At 41.7% G+C, this 15,827-nt stretch overlaps 1 protein-coding gene across 3 annotated transcripts in view; it reads left to right on the forward strand.

Annotated features, from left to right (window-relative positions):
* CCDC88C (coiled-coil domain containing 88C) overlaps nt 1-15,827 on the forward strand; it is a 155,657-nt gene that overhangs the window by 32,090 nt on the left and 107,740 nt on the right. For all 3 annotated transcript variants that reach the window (XM_062638421.1, XM_062638406.1, XM_062638411.1), the window contains exon 4: nt 7,718-7,787. In XM_062638421.1, the coding sequence (XP_062494405.1) occupies nt 7,718-7,787 (70 nt within the window). The remainder of the gene's footprint in view (nt 1-7,717; nt 7,788-15,827) is intronic.

Consider the following 15,827-nt stretch of genomic DNA (forward strand, 5'->3'; position numbering starts at 1 on the left):
TTCAGATTTTAGAAATAAATGTATGGTTTTCTATTTAGTTTGATTTTAAAAATATTTGCTCTGCAACTGATGTATCTGGCGGTGGCAGCTTCTCCATTATTTATTCCACTGGGTTAGAAGTAAAACTAATTGTCCAAAAATGCTTTTTGCATATATAAAAGATAACTTCATTGAAATATATATATAATTTTTGTACATAATGTAGATAATGTGCCCTGTAAACAATTTGAATTTATGTTAAAGCAGATCTGTTAATCAGAGTTTGCCTTGGTCACTTTGCTCTCTGATGTCCTGAGTGCTTTAGCCTGCATCAGTTGATTTAACCAGTTCATAAAGCAGCAAGAGTGTGCACAATGGATCACATTATAACCACAGAATCTTCCTTTCATTTCCTTCCTCCCTTACTTGTTACTACATTTTCATCAACCTACATATATGCCCTGCATATATATGACAAGCTCTTTGTTCCAGAGATGTCTCACTATGCATTTGTACAGCTCCAGTGGATGAGGTTTTGCTCCTGGCTGGGACCTCTGTACTGCTCTAATAAAAATAGAAAAACCTGAGCCATAACAATGAATTGGGTGGATGATTGTTGCTGGGTCCTTTCAAGTTTGGTTTGCTGTTTTTTTGAGGGGGGAGAGGATTATACACACACACACATATGATAATATGCCATCCAAATTGCATGTGTGATTTTTTTTTTTTTTTTTTAATTAAAACCTGATCTTGTATGGTATAAATCTACATTGAGTGTACTTCTGTCATTTGGTAGGTTGTCTGCACCCTGTACAGGCTGAGCATGGCTAAGGTTAGGTATGATTCCTTCATTTCCCTCCCACTGTGATTCCAGTCTATGATTGTCAGAACTGATTATTTTCAGCAGATGAGGCAACAGTTATTTTTGTGGCTTTTGGGTTTCCACTTGAAGGGGCTTTAGAAGCGTGCTTTGTAACTTTCTGTTTTTCAGGGAAAAAAAATCAAGACGGCTGATCCTCTAGTCTGTCACATAAATACAATTGTTGCAGAGATGAGCAAAGTTCTTAAACAAATTTTGTCATGTATATAATGTGTTGTCAGAGAAAGTGAGTACTGAATCACACACATAGTGTCATCAGGCATAGTTGCATGGTAAGATGTACATGGAAAACATCTCCATAAAAGATCTGTTTCTTTCACTTCATTGTCATTCCCCTGCAACAACTTGTTTGTTTTGTCTAATCTTTTGTGGGACCCTATCATACAGTTTACAGAACCTTGCTAGAAATTATTTCCCTCACACAATACCTCCAGGTAATTATAGCTGATATATATAACTTAAAAAAAAATAAATAGGAAGATAAATATTTTTTTTCTTCCTTTAAAACACAACCTCCTTGTTTTAGGCTGCAGAATAACTTGGTTTCATTATTATATTAAAACTGGAAACTTGGAAAAAACATATTTAAAAAACATCCCTTGTGTCTCAATTTGCTGTTTAAAAATATGTTTTAATGTTAACTTGTTCATTAGCCTGAGTGTTTACTCTTCCTTAGAGTTCTGATTCCAGAATGGGATTGGAGTATATCTTGCCTGGGAAATGCAGTTCCCAACCTGTATTTGTGTTGGCATTCAAAGGGACCTTAAGATGTGTAGGGGCAAAGCTGCCACCCCCCATCCTCCTTCTAGGAGAGTATGAGCTGGTGCAGGTGGCCAGTGACTCCTGCTGAGACCTTATCTAAGCATGTAGTAGCTCCTTCACCAAATGTTTCCCAGGATTTTTGAGATCAGATCCATGCTGAAGTTTATCAGAGAAAGATGTTGGCTGTGCTGCACAGATATGACTTTGCTGAACTTTCCTGCTCCGCTGGCCTGAGTTGCAGCTGAAATGTAAGCCAGATTTCATAAGTAGCTAGTGTTTGCTTTTGCTGATATAAATAAAGCTGGTGATGGTTTTTCCTCATGGGCATTTTAAGTAGGAAAGCACCATTTGTCTTCCAGTCAGCTGGGCAATTAGCATTTTATAGCCAAGCAATATACTTAAGTGGAATCGCTTGGCTTGAGCATTGAATTACAATGGCTGGTAGACTGCTGCTCTTCTTACATCATTTATTTAGTAATTTCTTCTTTAGGATTCAGGCAGGGGCTAATTTAATTCTGCATGAGAAGCAAGTAGTTACCCTGCATTAATGCTATGTTGTTCTGCAGTGCAGGGGAAAGTTTTTTGTGTAGATCTTTTATTTGCCTGGTCTCTCAGCAATGGAAAGGACAATTTTACCTACTCCTTTTCTGGCTGTGCATTCTTTGCAAAAAACATTTGCACACACTGGCATTTAAAAGTGCAGCCAAGAAAATACCTTAAGACCATTTTATTCCGTGCTGTTGCATGTGTATTTTTAAGAATTAAATGTGTAGTGAGGTGTAGTATGGAACAAGGAGACTTTGTTCTACGAAATTACAGGGGGCCCACTTACCTTGTTACAGGTAAACAAAATGTTAAAATGTGATCATGGCGACTTGAGTCTGAGAGCTGCCGCTGCATCTTTTCTGCTTATCTGAGGCAGAGAGCAAACATCCGGTGTGTGATCTTGGAAGGATAAAGTAGGTAAAATGTGCCTCAGCACTCCAGAAACTAATTAGAAACTTCTAGATAGAGCAAAAGAATATGTTTGTTTAGGCTCTTAATAAGCCTAAGTGCTTAACTAGGTGCTTAGAATTTTTTCTGCATCTCATATGTGTCTTGATTTTTTTTTCCCTAAAGTCCTTGGTCCTTGACTGCTAGAGTCAATGTGGAGGAATTTTCTTTTTCTTTTTTTTTTCTTTTCTTTTTTTTTTTTTAAGCTCCTTTTTTAGCAAAGTGATTGCAGTGAGCTTGCAGATGTGAAGTGTGCGACAAGGGCTTAGATGCCGGAAGGCTGCTAATGAGAACATACATTTACTTATGTTTAACCTCAAGATTTCTACATAACTTAATGTGTTTGAATCCAGGATTGTGTACCAATCCTGGAGTGCCTCTGCAGGAGTTAAAAAAAAACAAACTCTAGCTTAGGCAGTATCCTTGTTTCTCAGACCTGCCAGTTGTCTTGGCCTGCTTCATGCTCTGCATCTGTGGGCCAGCACAGCAGAGGGGGAGTGATCCAGGACTGAGCGCCCAGTTTGATCTTCACTTCAAAAGCCCTCCCTGTTTGCGTAGGTTCATGTAGCTCTGCATTTAAACCTGTGTAAGGTTTATCTACCGAGTTCGGGAGTCTGGCTCAAGTAGCACGTGACTTGGCTGTTGATCTTTATATTTTGTGATAGTGGTGTTGACCTAACTAGAAGCTTCCATTCTTGCAACCATCACTGCTGTCAAAAGAGCAGAGATTTTGGACAGATCCCTTCAAGCTTAAAATTGCTTGATCAGCAGAGGAGCATTTCAGGCACCTGAGGCCAGATGGGGATTTCTTTTCAATTAGATTCCTTAAATAACACTTCTGATACCAACATTATTTTTTTGTGGAAATCTCATTAGCAACAATTAAAAAAAAAAACAATTTGCTCAGAGGGAGGTGATTGCAGCAGTAGCTGGCCTCTGAGTTGGTTAGTGGTCTAGGTGTAAAGCTGGCAGCTCAGACCCTAATTGTTCCAATAACCAAGGAAATTGTTACCATATGTTATTGCTGTAACCTTTACTGTTTTTGCCAAGATGTAGTTGTGCTGTAAAAACGACTAAAAGGTTTCTCACAAGAGGAATTAGATTTGATTTTTTTTGTTTCTATAATCCAGAGAGCAACGATACTCTGGAGTTTTTGAAGGCTATTTAGTGTTTGGAAACCCTGCTTTGCTCTCCAGTAGTTTGTGCCTTGAGTGTGCTGCCCTGAGCCATGCCAGTCACCTGGGGCAGGATGACACGTATGTGCCATATCTGCCTCTGCTGTGGTTTCTCACAGTTATGTTTGATTTCAAGTAAAATGGCATCCTTTTGTATAATACAATAACGTGCTGTCCTTATGGGGAAACGGTGTATCTTCCATTTCTTTTGCTGGCTGGACCCATATCCAGATTAATCCCATGTCCAGTGTAGCACAGCACAGCTCCCTGCCTAAAACCCGAGTTTCACTTTGTGGGGTCTTCAGGGTGGGATGGTAAGATGTGAGGGGAGCAGAGGCCAGACTAAGGCACTGCATTTTACTTGTCAGCCTGTGTTGTTGCTGCTTCAGATAAGGAAAGCAAGAAAATACTGGTAAGCGATTGAAGTTGAATTCATGATTTGCTGTTGATGGGAGCGACTTTGATTGTATTTCCAGATGTGGGAAAGCAATGGACCTGAGACATGGTCACTTTATCCTAGCTACTAAGTCAGCTGAGCCTTACTAACTTTCTGTGTTTTTTTTCCCAGACAAAATCTAAGCTAAACTCCTTGGTGTAAGCAGCTTTTAGTTTTTTTAGTTATTTCTCACACTCATGAGTGGGTAGTTCATTTACATTCTATTAACAGAGGATAGTTTATTGAACTGAAGTAACTGTTTCTTTGACTCCTTTTCCTTATCTTGAAAAAGGAGGGCAATGACATTGACCTTCCTTTATAAAGTGTTGAGATCTACTGGTGAACTGCAGTGTGTAACAGATAGGTACTGCCATCACAAACACTAATCTGAAGGTGACGGCTTTAGAACGATAAAGATAGTTATCTATTTAAATAACTAACTTTAAAAAAAAAAAACAGGTCAGAGTAACACCTGAACAATTTGAATCTTTCAATCTGAATTAAGAAATTGCTCTTCGCAGGCTTGAGGCTGTTTCTGCCTGTATTTGGTGACTGTCAGTTTCTTGCCAGAAAATACTAAGTTCAAACAGTTAAAAGGGCGTTCAGTCACGGTTATGTTGGATGTCATACTCATAATTTTACAGGAGCTCATGGGAATGTTACCAGCATAAAGGTTAGCTGTAATGCCTTTTGTGACTGCCAGTTAAATAGCTAATGATCTGATGATTACACAAAGAGAACACAAATTCCTTATGCATTCCTGCCTCAGTGCCGCTCCACATACTGGGTGACAAGAAGCACAATTCTTTCTCTTTTTTTGCCATGGAAATTGCTGGTTAAAGCTCAGTACTTCAGTATATGCAAATTCTGATTTTCCGTTTAAAGCCTTAGTGCCATGCTGTATTGTCGTAGCAAATATTGCAGTCCAACCATGTGCTGTTAAATTCAATGGGGTTTGCACCTGTTTTGGTAACAGATGCAAGCAACTTTGTTTGACATGTCTCAAATGCACAAACTATAAAATGCATTTGGCTAATTACTCAGTGACTGCTTAGTCTGCATTAGCCAAACTTCACATTGCATAAAGGTTTGTAGAGTCTTTTTTTCTTAACAGTGTCAAAAAACACTGTAATCTGTAACATTGAGATATTTCTGCCTTATTCAGAAGAGAAACTGTTGAGTATGTTTTCGGTATGGATTGGGGTGGGGGGGAGTAAAGTGTATATCAAAAACTTTTTTTTTCTTTTTTAATATCCATTCTAATTACTTATCAAATGCTGCAGGCTCACTGAAATATTTCCTCTTTCAATCAGGGTTAATTTTCCTCCTATAGTAACTGTGAAAGCAGAGGAATAACAATGGGGTAACTTGGAGGGGAAGTGGTTGGGTGAATGAGTGATTGTTTTGGGAAATGCGTTACTGTGCTCAGCTGCGGTACTTTTCCCCTGGCTCTGAATGCTTTGCAAGTTTCAGTGCATGTGCCCTTCCAGTCGCCTAGAGGTGGGCTGGGGAAGAGAGACAAGCAAAGGCACATGCCAAACATTTGGTAGAGCTCTGTGTGTGAATCTTTTGTTTCCTGAATCCCAGCACAGAGTTTTAATCACACACCATTTTCCTCCCAGGCTTTTTATGTGAAATAAATACTTGCCTACAAAATGTTTTATTCATATCATCACAAGAGAGTGCTGGTAACTGTAGTTTGAAGGTTACAACTGTACTCTCGTGCTCTGTATGTTACTGGGGTTCATGGCTGATCAAATTATTATGCAGAGTCTCCTCTGTAATGTATTTATTTGTCTATGTTTCAGCATTTTGCCTATCCCAGGACTTGTAGGCTTTTCTATCCCTTAAGCCTGTTCTGTCACTTCAGAGTAGCTTCAGGCAGCTGACATGTGAAGGTTGAACCTGACCAAGCAGTGCACCTCCCTTTCAAACAAACTTTCATGACAAAGAACTGCTGTAGTTTAAGCCCTGCTGATAACTCATAACCACGCAGCCGCTCGCTCACCCTCCACCCCCTTCCTCCTCCTGTTCCCGGAGGGATGGGGAGGAGAATCAAAAGAATGTAACTCCCACGGGTTGAGATAAAAACAGCCCAGTAACTAAGGTGTAACACAAACCACTACTGCTACCACCAGTAATAATGATAAGGGAAATAACAAGGGAAGAGAATACAACCGCTCACCACCTGCTGGCCAATACCCAGCCCGACCGAGCAGTGATCTAACCCTTCTGGGTAACTGCCCCCAGTTTACATAGTGGGCATGACGTGCTGTGGTATGTGGTATCCCCCCCAAAATATAATGACCTTTGAACAAGGTTCATGACATATTGTCGTGGTTTAAACCCAGCCAGGTAATTCGTTCGCTCACTTTCCCCCCCTTTTCTTGCCCTCCCCCTGCTCTCAGAGGGACGGAGAGGAAAATCGAAAAGAATGCAACTCCCACAGGTTGAGATAAGAACAGTTTAGTAACTAAGGTATAACACAAATCACTACTGCTACCACCAATGATAATAATGATAAAGGAAATAACAAGGGAAGAGAATACATCATCTCACCACCAGCCGACCGATAACTCACCCCCCCAGCCCGACCAAGCTCTGACCGATACCTCCTCCAACCCTGCCGTCTCCCAGCCCTTCCGGCTAACTCCCAGTTACATCCTGGGCATGACGTGCTGTGGTATGGAATACCTCTTTGGTCAGTTTGGGTCAGCTGTCCTGTCTCTGCTTCCTCCTGGCTCCCCTTCCTCCCTGGCAGAGCATGAGGCTCACAAAGTCCTTGGCCAAACCAAAACATCACCTATCAGCTCTGTTCCCAAGCTGAAAGTCAAAACACTGCACTGCACCAGCTACCAAGAAGGGGAAAAATGACTGCTACTGCTGAACCCAGGACACATATTTAAATCTGTTTTAGCCCCCATTGTAAAAACAATGGGAACTTAGAACTAAACTAGAACTTTAAATCCAGTTTCTCTGAGCAGTGCCAGATGCCCGTTCAATAGCTTTCCCCCACACCCACTTCCCTAGCCCATCATTAAAATCTCAGACCCATGAGATAATTTGACCAATTATTTGAGTTACTCAGACTTCACAGAATGGCCTAGGTACCTTTGAACCAGCTGCATTTATACACCCTGAAACATGACAGCAGCTGTATGTTGAACATCAGTTGAATACAGGTCATGCCTGGGGTAAAGGCATGACTGATTGGTGTGCCTGGCATGGCCATGCATTAGTTGTGATTAGTGCCATGGGGCTCCTTAAGTCCTATATTAGCCATTGTTAAAAGAGGTGATTAGTGTATGTTAGCTGTGCAACCTGATGTGGTCTTCAAATAGTGATTTCTCTCTCAAGTGGGGCTTCCTCTTGTGACCTCTGACCTGCCAGTATGTTTAAAGCTTTGTAAACTATGGAGCTCTTTATTCCTTGTGGTGTGATTGTTTGGGATTCCTTCACACTGAACTTCGCCTGTTGTTCTGTTTTGTTTAGGAGGTCCTCCAGCAGCTGATTGTAATGAATTTACCAAATGTTTTGATGATTGGCAAAGATCCTCTTTCTGGTGAGTAGTTTTTGGGTTCTTAACCCTTTGCTCCTGAAATGCTGAATAAAATTTCTATTTGTTTTGTTACCTTAAATTAGAATATAATCATATTATTGTTTAGATTGGAAAAGACCTCTAAAATCATCAAGTCCAACCACTAACCTGGCACTGGCAAGTCCACCTCTAAACCATGTCCCTGAGCACCACATCTACACATCTTTTAAATCTCTCCAGGAATGGTGACTCCACCATTTCCCTGGGCAGCCTGCTCCAATGCCTGACTACCTTTTTGGTGAAGAAATTTTTCCTAATTTCCAATCTAAATCTCCCCTGGTGCTCCTTGAGGCCATTTCCTCTTGTCCTGTCACTTGTTACTTAGGATTAGAGACCAACACCGTGTTACAACCTCCTTTCAGGTAGTTGTAGAGAGTGATAAGGTCTTTCCTGAGCCTCCTTTACTCCAGATGAAACAACCCCAGTTCCCTCAGCCATTCTTCATAAGACTTGTGCTCCAGACCCTTCACCAGTTTTGTTGACCTTTTCTGGACCTGTTCCAGCACTTCAGTGTCCCTCTTCCAGTGAGGGGCCCAGAACCAAGCACAGTATTCAGGGTGCAGCCTCACCAGTGCTGAATACAGGGTGACAATCACTTCCCTGGCCCTGCTGACCACACTATTTCTGATACAGGCCAGGATACCATTGGCCTTCTTGGCTGCCTGGACACATTATGGTTCATGATCAGCGGTCATCAGTCAGCATCCCTAGGTCCTTTTCCACCAAGCAGCTTTCCAGCCACTCTTCCCCAGGCCTGCAGCATTGCATGGGATTGCTGTGACCCAAGTGAAGAACCTGGCATATTGCCTTGTTGAATCTCATATAGTTGGCCTCAGCTCATTGGTCCAGCCTGTCCTGATCCCTCTGTAAAGCCTTCCTGTTCTCAGGCAGATCAGCACTCCCACCAACTTGGTGCTATCTGCAAACTGACTGAGGGTGCACTCAATCCCCTTGTCCAGATCATTAATATAGATATTAAACAGAGCCAGCCCCAGTACTGAGCCCAGGGGAACACCACTTGTGACCAGCCACCAACTGGATGTATCTTCATTCACCACCACTCCTTCGGCCTGGCCATCCAGCCAGTTGTTTACCCAGTGAATGGTATACCAGTCCAAGCTATGAGCAGCCAGTTTCTTCAGGAGAATGCTCGTGACATCCTTGTAGAGTCCTCTGGAGTTGCTTGCCCATTCTTCCAAAGGTGACAAATTCTCCTTTTTTTTTTCCTCTGAGTTCCAGCCAAAGCTCTGTTCAGCCGGGCCAGTGGTTTTCCCTGCTGGCTCATCTTTCTGCACGTGGGGATGGCCTGATACTGCACATTTAAGATTTTCTTACTGAGGAATGTCTAGCCTTCCTGGATTCCTTCAGAACTGCCATCCAAGGGACTCTGTCAACCAGTCTCCTAAACAGGCCAAATTGGAAACATGCTTTTAAACAAACTGTACATATTTGCAGCCAAACTACAAATATTCGAATACTGCCAAGTCTTAGTTTAATATATATAATATACACCACTTATATTTCCATACCTGTACATAGAAATGTAATATCTGATATGTGTTTGCATGTCAAACATGTGATAATGAGTTGGTTCTTGACTTTCAAGCAGTTGCTGCTCGGACTTTAACATGTCTCTTCACTTCTTGCTGCAAGTGACCAAGGATACAGTCTGCAGTAGAATTGTTTGCCCTCCAGGTTTTCTGTCCTGTATAATCAGTTCAGTTGCATCAATATGTACACAGAGTCTTGTAGAATTGCCCTGAAGTGTGAAGGAACTGTTGCAAAGGAAGTGTGGGAAGCGAAATATGTGTGGTGGGGTGAAAAAACACATATATGATACACTGGAATAAGTGAAGAGAGTGGACAAGGAGAAAAACATCTGTCTGGCCATGTTGTTTAGGCAAGGACATCTGCCACATAAGGTGTCACATCAAAAGTGACCTGGAAGCCAGTGAGCTCCTGTCCAGACCCCAGTGTTTTTGGTGAGGTAAAATGAAACCTGTTAAGTCTGAAAATGAAGTAGACTTCTCTGTAGAATGACATTTCTGAAATGAAAGGTTTTATTGCTGTGGCTTTTCTTTTTGATTATCTTTTTAGTGCCCATTCTGTCTATGCTTTAGCCCTGTGCTAGTATCAAGGACACTATATTTGTTTTTACCAAAAAAGGAAAAGTGGATGAACCTTGTCAGCAGTGATGGGGAATGACACAGTGATCAGCATCTCTAGAGCAAACAAATGGCAGAAACCTTGACGGGAGATTTTTATCTTGATGCTCTTAGCAGCAGTAGTATTAACTTGGAGATGCTGGATCACTGAAACTCAGAGTTTTGGCACTTTTGCAATAAAATCAAGCTGTGAGTAAGGCACCCACATGTTCAGCAAGCAGATTAAAGTCTGAAGTGCTGGTCTCAATTCTCCTGTACAGGCTACTGTTATGGGTAAAGAAGGAAATAGAAATGCAAGAGCTGTTGCTTTTCACAGTTGTACAGGCACTGGGCAGAGCCTGGGCTGCTAGCATCAAGAATGCTGTTCAATAGAGATGTTTGGGCCAACAAGGCAGTATCTCTGCTGGCTAAGTATCAATGGAAAATGCTGGCTGGTTTCTTGTCATGGCCATTCCTGAGCGACATTTGGCAGGAGACTCATAATGGAGTAACCACAGCGTTGGTTCCTGGTGAAGCTGCACACTTGAAAGCTGTCCTGTATTTAGCTATAATTTCCCATCATTGGCTTGCTGGGTTTTGTCAGCACTGTAGATCTTTATTTCTTTGAAGATTCGTCTTGTAGGAAGGATATTGGTCATCCGTGTGTTCCCGTCTTCCAGCTCCTTTAATCACAACCAGAAAATTTTGCACAATCAGTCCCAGCTTAGAGACTACAGAGGAGGGTGGTGAACAAAGAAATACTCGATGTACTTGCTCCAAAGAATGTATTCAAGGAGTAAAGTGTCTGAGGGATAGGATTTCAAGAGAAGCTCATCTCAGGCTTAGCTTTAGGCAGATGATCACTGGTAAGATGTGCTGAAAAATGGTTAGAGAAGTGGAGAACTAGAACTTCTTTCAGGAAGAGGAACCTGGCTGAGGATTGACAGAAAGCTTGGAAAGGGAACAGGGAGGAGAAAGCTGAGAAGTTAGTAAAACAAGTATAAAAAGCTGAATGAAGTAGGCTGTGGTGAGCAATATGGGTGAGCAATGACTGGGTGACTATCAGGTTGATGTCCTTGTTACTGAATGTGTCAGAGAGGAGTGAGAGGAAGGGAAAAACAAGTGAAACGCTTCTCCCTAGTCAGTTGAGAGAGCTAAAGGAGGGTTGCAGATTGAATAGAGAGATGTGAGGACAAAGCAGTCATCAGCATGGAAAGTGGTGCTTCTGACATGAATACAGAGAATCCCCAGGGAAAGGTGATGGGTAAGAGAGGAGGCAGGGGATGACAGCAGTGGGGTGAGAAGAGATGATGGAGACCGTTACTTGAGGGAAGTGTTTAAAAGCAGCAGGAATGGTAGAAGAGAAACCACTTTCTCTGTGTCAGTGATCCAGTCCAGAGACAATGATCCAAACAGACTGAGAGGGAAGGAAGAGTCCTGGAGGGGGCATCTGCAAAGGCAGTACTGGGCAATGTGGGGAGCACTAGGAGCTGGAGACCGAGGCGTAGGTGGTCTGTGGGGCTGGGGTGGGTGAGAGGCAGCAGTAAAATTTCAGTTTTGCCTTCCCCGTCCTGTAAGTTGTCCCTTTTGAACAAAGGAAGAAAAATTGATCCCACAATCACATTCCTGGAACAAATACAGTGTTGCTCTGTACTGTTTGCTGGGAAGGTTCCTAATGACTCTATTGACTCCACAGGTCCAAGAGCAGAGAGCTGTTAGAACACTCGATATGATTCACAGTGTAACAACTTCAGTGGCTTACTCCTTTTAACAAGCACACATGATGTGTTGTCATGCATGTTTTTGAGCTGTGTTCACCAGTGCTGTCTGCAAATTTTACTTTTGTGCTCTAAAACACATCCAAAAGTGGTGTTACATGTGTTAAATTATAACCAGAACAGCTCTGAAGCTGAGAATGCTGTTCTTGCTATTTAGGTCCCATTTGGCATTCAGCAGTTGGGACTATTGAGGGCTTCTGCATTTCTGCTTTGATTGTGAGACTATTGGCAAAACAGTGTAGCCATCACTAAAAATGCCATAGCAATTTGGCTTTTGCATAGGAGAAGGAACATGTCTGCTAGGTTTAGGAGCTTTACTTGCTTCCATGTCCAGTAAATCATTTTGATCCAGGTCATGCCAATTTTGTCTACTTTAATTCTGTGGCAAAAATATTTGTAAGAAGATGAAGGCTTTGACTGGTTTCTAGAATATAGGGAGCTGAAAAGAAACTTGAAGGTTTAATTACGGGATTTAGAAAGTTTTCCCAGGAATCTGACTTGCAGAAAGATGCAGTTGATGTTACAGGATTTAATCCCTTCTCTGTATGGTGGAAAGCTACTACCATTAAATTTCCTCTGCTTTTGTGTTCCTCCGTGTTTTTGCTTACTGAACAGCTTTTTCAATTAATTACTGCACCACAAATCCCCCAGTGATCAATATGAGAATCATCAGTTTATCATCTGTATACATCACTGTAATCAATTTCTATAATTATCTCTGGTTTTTGCATGCCTTATGCACAAGGAATATCAGTATAGAGTACTAGTTCTGAACATCTATTTAAAGGCCTTGACTAATTTCTTAGTTTCTAGACATTCTTAGTTTAACGCAGCTAGTGAGTGTACTTGGAAAGTGATGGCAATTAATCCTTTGAAACAGTCATAATTAATTAGGATGTGGGTGGGATTTTAACTTTTTTTCAGACCAAGAATGGAAATGAGGTTTTATTTGCCTGAAGTAGGCTCATTTCTGTCTCTTCAGAAAACGTTGCCATTTAGCTTTTCAAATTGCACATGAAGTTTGTGAATGAGGGAGCCCAAAGTCCCTGCTAGAAAGTGTCTATAGAAACTTCATTAAAATCATAAAAGATGTCTACTCTCACTGGGGTATTTTTTCATGTCTGGTTTCCTTCCTCATTCTGTTTCACAATTCTCCAGAGGCACAAAGGTTCATAAAAGATGAAGTTAATAACAAAACACTGGGTCAATAGTGTAAATCTAGCAATCAAGCTTTTCTCACTCAGCATGTTTCTACAGTTGGGAAAAATGGCACTTGTGTGTTTTACTACTTCCCACCTTCTCTGCACATCCACCACCACTGCATTATGTACCCCTACATGCACTGGTACTCCCTCTCCTCCACTGGGGGAACGTCAAAGTTGAAATGTACAGAAGAAAGCAGCACAAGCTCAAGATTTTGAATGCCTGGGCACTCTCATTCCTGTTTTCCCTGACATCTTTCCTAGCACACTCTCATTATTTTTTTTTTTTTTTTTTAGATTTACATTTGTCCTCCTTGTTTTGTTGCTGTGTCTGCTAATCCTAATGCCTGCCTTTTCCCTGGATCCTGCCATCTGTTTCCCACCCTCTGTGTCCTGTGAGAGCAGAGTAGTCTTCTGGCTTTGGTACAGGGAGGCTCCCAGGATGCACAGGTGGTGCTCGGGCTTTCCCTCCCTTTGTTTTCCAGAAAAACCACTGGTCCCCTCTCACGGCTGGGAGCAGATGGTCTTTCTGGAAATGCCCCAGGTTGACACCTCCCTTGCAGGCAGAAATAGGTGTAAAAGAAAGGAGATCTGGGGGTGTTCTTGGGGTTTTGGTGGTGGTTTGGGGTATGGTGTTCGGTTTTTTTTTTGTTGTGGTGTTTGGTTTTCTTTTTTTGGGGGGGAGTGTTGGTTTGGTTTTTTTTGTTTGTTTGTGGGGTTTTGTTGTTTTTTTTTTTATTAGCACCTTTCTGTTTATGTGCTAGTTTGAATCCTGTCCATTAATTTCAGCTTGTAGGTACCTGTCTGCCAGGCACTGCCTCAGACCTATGCATTTGCATTCCAGGTTGTAGGAGGACACTGTCTTGGTAAGGTCAGCTAATAAGCCTGGGTAGACCCAGCAAACTTTCTTCTCAGCCATCTAGGAAGGGCTTGTCATCCCAGTGAGCCAGCACAGGGAAGCCTGTGCATTCCTTCTTACGCAGTTGCACAATGAGCTGTACCAACTTATTGAGTTTTAGCACAAATCAAGCATTCTGAAAAAACATTGCAGGATCATTCACTGTTCAGGAGGCATTACTAAATAAGGAACAAAGATCACTTCTTTTTGCTCAACATGATTTACAGGATAAATATACTGTCCTGAGTGTGGAACCTAGCTGTTGTGCCATGTGATAATCCTAGATGTGCTTCTGATACACTTAGTAATCTTGGGCACTCCACTCTCAGCTCTCTTGTGTGTGAGATGAAAGGGCTTCCTGGCTCATTCTGAGGTTTAATTGGTTTAATTGAAAACTTTCTTCAATTCTTCAATTGAAAACTTTCTTCAAAGCTCTTCAGTTTGATAGATTTTTTTCACGCATACCCCATTTCTTCTAAATATCTCTTGTAAATGATGTTATCCTACATGGCTTTAAAATGTTACTGAAACCTAACTTGAGTATGAGTTATCTTGGAGTGCCTTGATGCCAACAAACTGTCTCCACCCCATGGGAAGCAACTTCTGAATGAAAGCCCAAGGAATTTATCTCTTTTAAAAAACAGCCACACATGATCAACATGATCAAACATTTGTGTGGCTGGCAGATATGCTAGGTAGACCTTTTAACCTTAAAAGCTTTTCTAGTGGGCAGTACAATCTCACTTTCATTACATGTCCATAGCATGTCAGCAAGCAGAAAATAACTTCTTAAAAAAATCTTGGAAAACTCCTGACAGCTAAGTTTTCTTTGAAAGCTGCTAGTGAGGAGAGCAGACTGCCAAATGCTATGTTTAAAACAGTAGCAAACACTCACGGTTACCTTGAGTCTTTTAATTTCTCAGTCCTTTCTATAAACTCTGGCTTGGACTTCCCTGCCAAAGGGGCTTGCCATGTCTGTCTTGACTTCTGTTCCTGATGGGAGGGCCCAAGTGGGAACAGGGTTTCAGAGTGGTGTTTCCAGGTAAGGTCAGTCCCTGAGTTGACCAACCCAGACCAGGTTTGACCTTGCTAAGTTAGTCTGCAGTAGTAGCTGAAGGTGTTTTACCTCACAGGGTGATGAGCATCACTGATGTCCATCTGTTATCTCACGGAGAGAATAGCACCTTTGGTGCAGAGAGGTAAAGTGTAGTTTGCATGGCTTAAGTAGCTTGCATGTCTTTCAGATGGTATAGATGCTCTCGCTGTTGGAAAGTAACTCTGATGTTTTCTTAAATGAGTGATTCCAAGCCACTAGGCTCACCTTGAGGACAGCTGTGATGCCATGGTGCCTGGATTGGAATTTATGGTCAGTGATGAGGTACCATTGGAGCATGCAGGGGTTAGGGCAGTTGTCTGTGATCCAGAGCAAGCAACCTGATGGCTACTCTTTCAGTCTCTCATGGAGATGTTCTGCCCCGCCTAAGTTTGGGAGAATGAGAGATGCGCTCCGTAAGTCCACTTATGGACTTGCCCTCCATAATTTGGAACTTGCTTTCATGTCGTGCTCTGCATTTAATACCTGGTCTGTATCTTCTCTGAAGCTGATGCAGAGTGAAACTGATGCCAAAACTCTGATGAATATTTGTTTTCATGTAAAAATGTCTTCTGATCAGACCTGAATCTTTGGATTAGTAATGCCCTCAAATGAACTGTTCATGAAGTAACAGGTTTTGTTGTTGTTGTTGCTGAGGGTTTTTTTTGTGACACTACCTAATTTAACATTGTGCTATTCAGAATCGTACAGAACTATCAGAATTCCAGACTGAAATGTTATGTACCTATTAAATAGTAATTTTCAGAGAAGAGCAAGCCATATGTGTTGCTAGGTAAAGGGGAAAGAATAAGAATGATTGTTAAAAATATTCTGCAGGGAAATTAACAATATTGTACTTGTAGGGTGAAGTGTGAACTAGCATGTTTTA

The sequence above is a fragment of the Pezoporus occidentalis genome, unplaced genomic scaffold (genome assembly GCF_034315485.1).
Source record: "Pezoporus occidentalis ecotype Australia unplaced genomic scaffold, CSIRO_AGI_Poc_V1 ctg115, whole genome shotgun sequence".
NCBI lineage: Eukaryota > Metazoa > Chordata > Aves > Psittaciformes > Psittacidae > Pezoporus > Pezoporus occidentalis.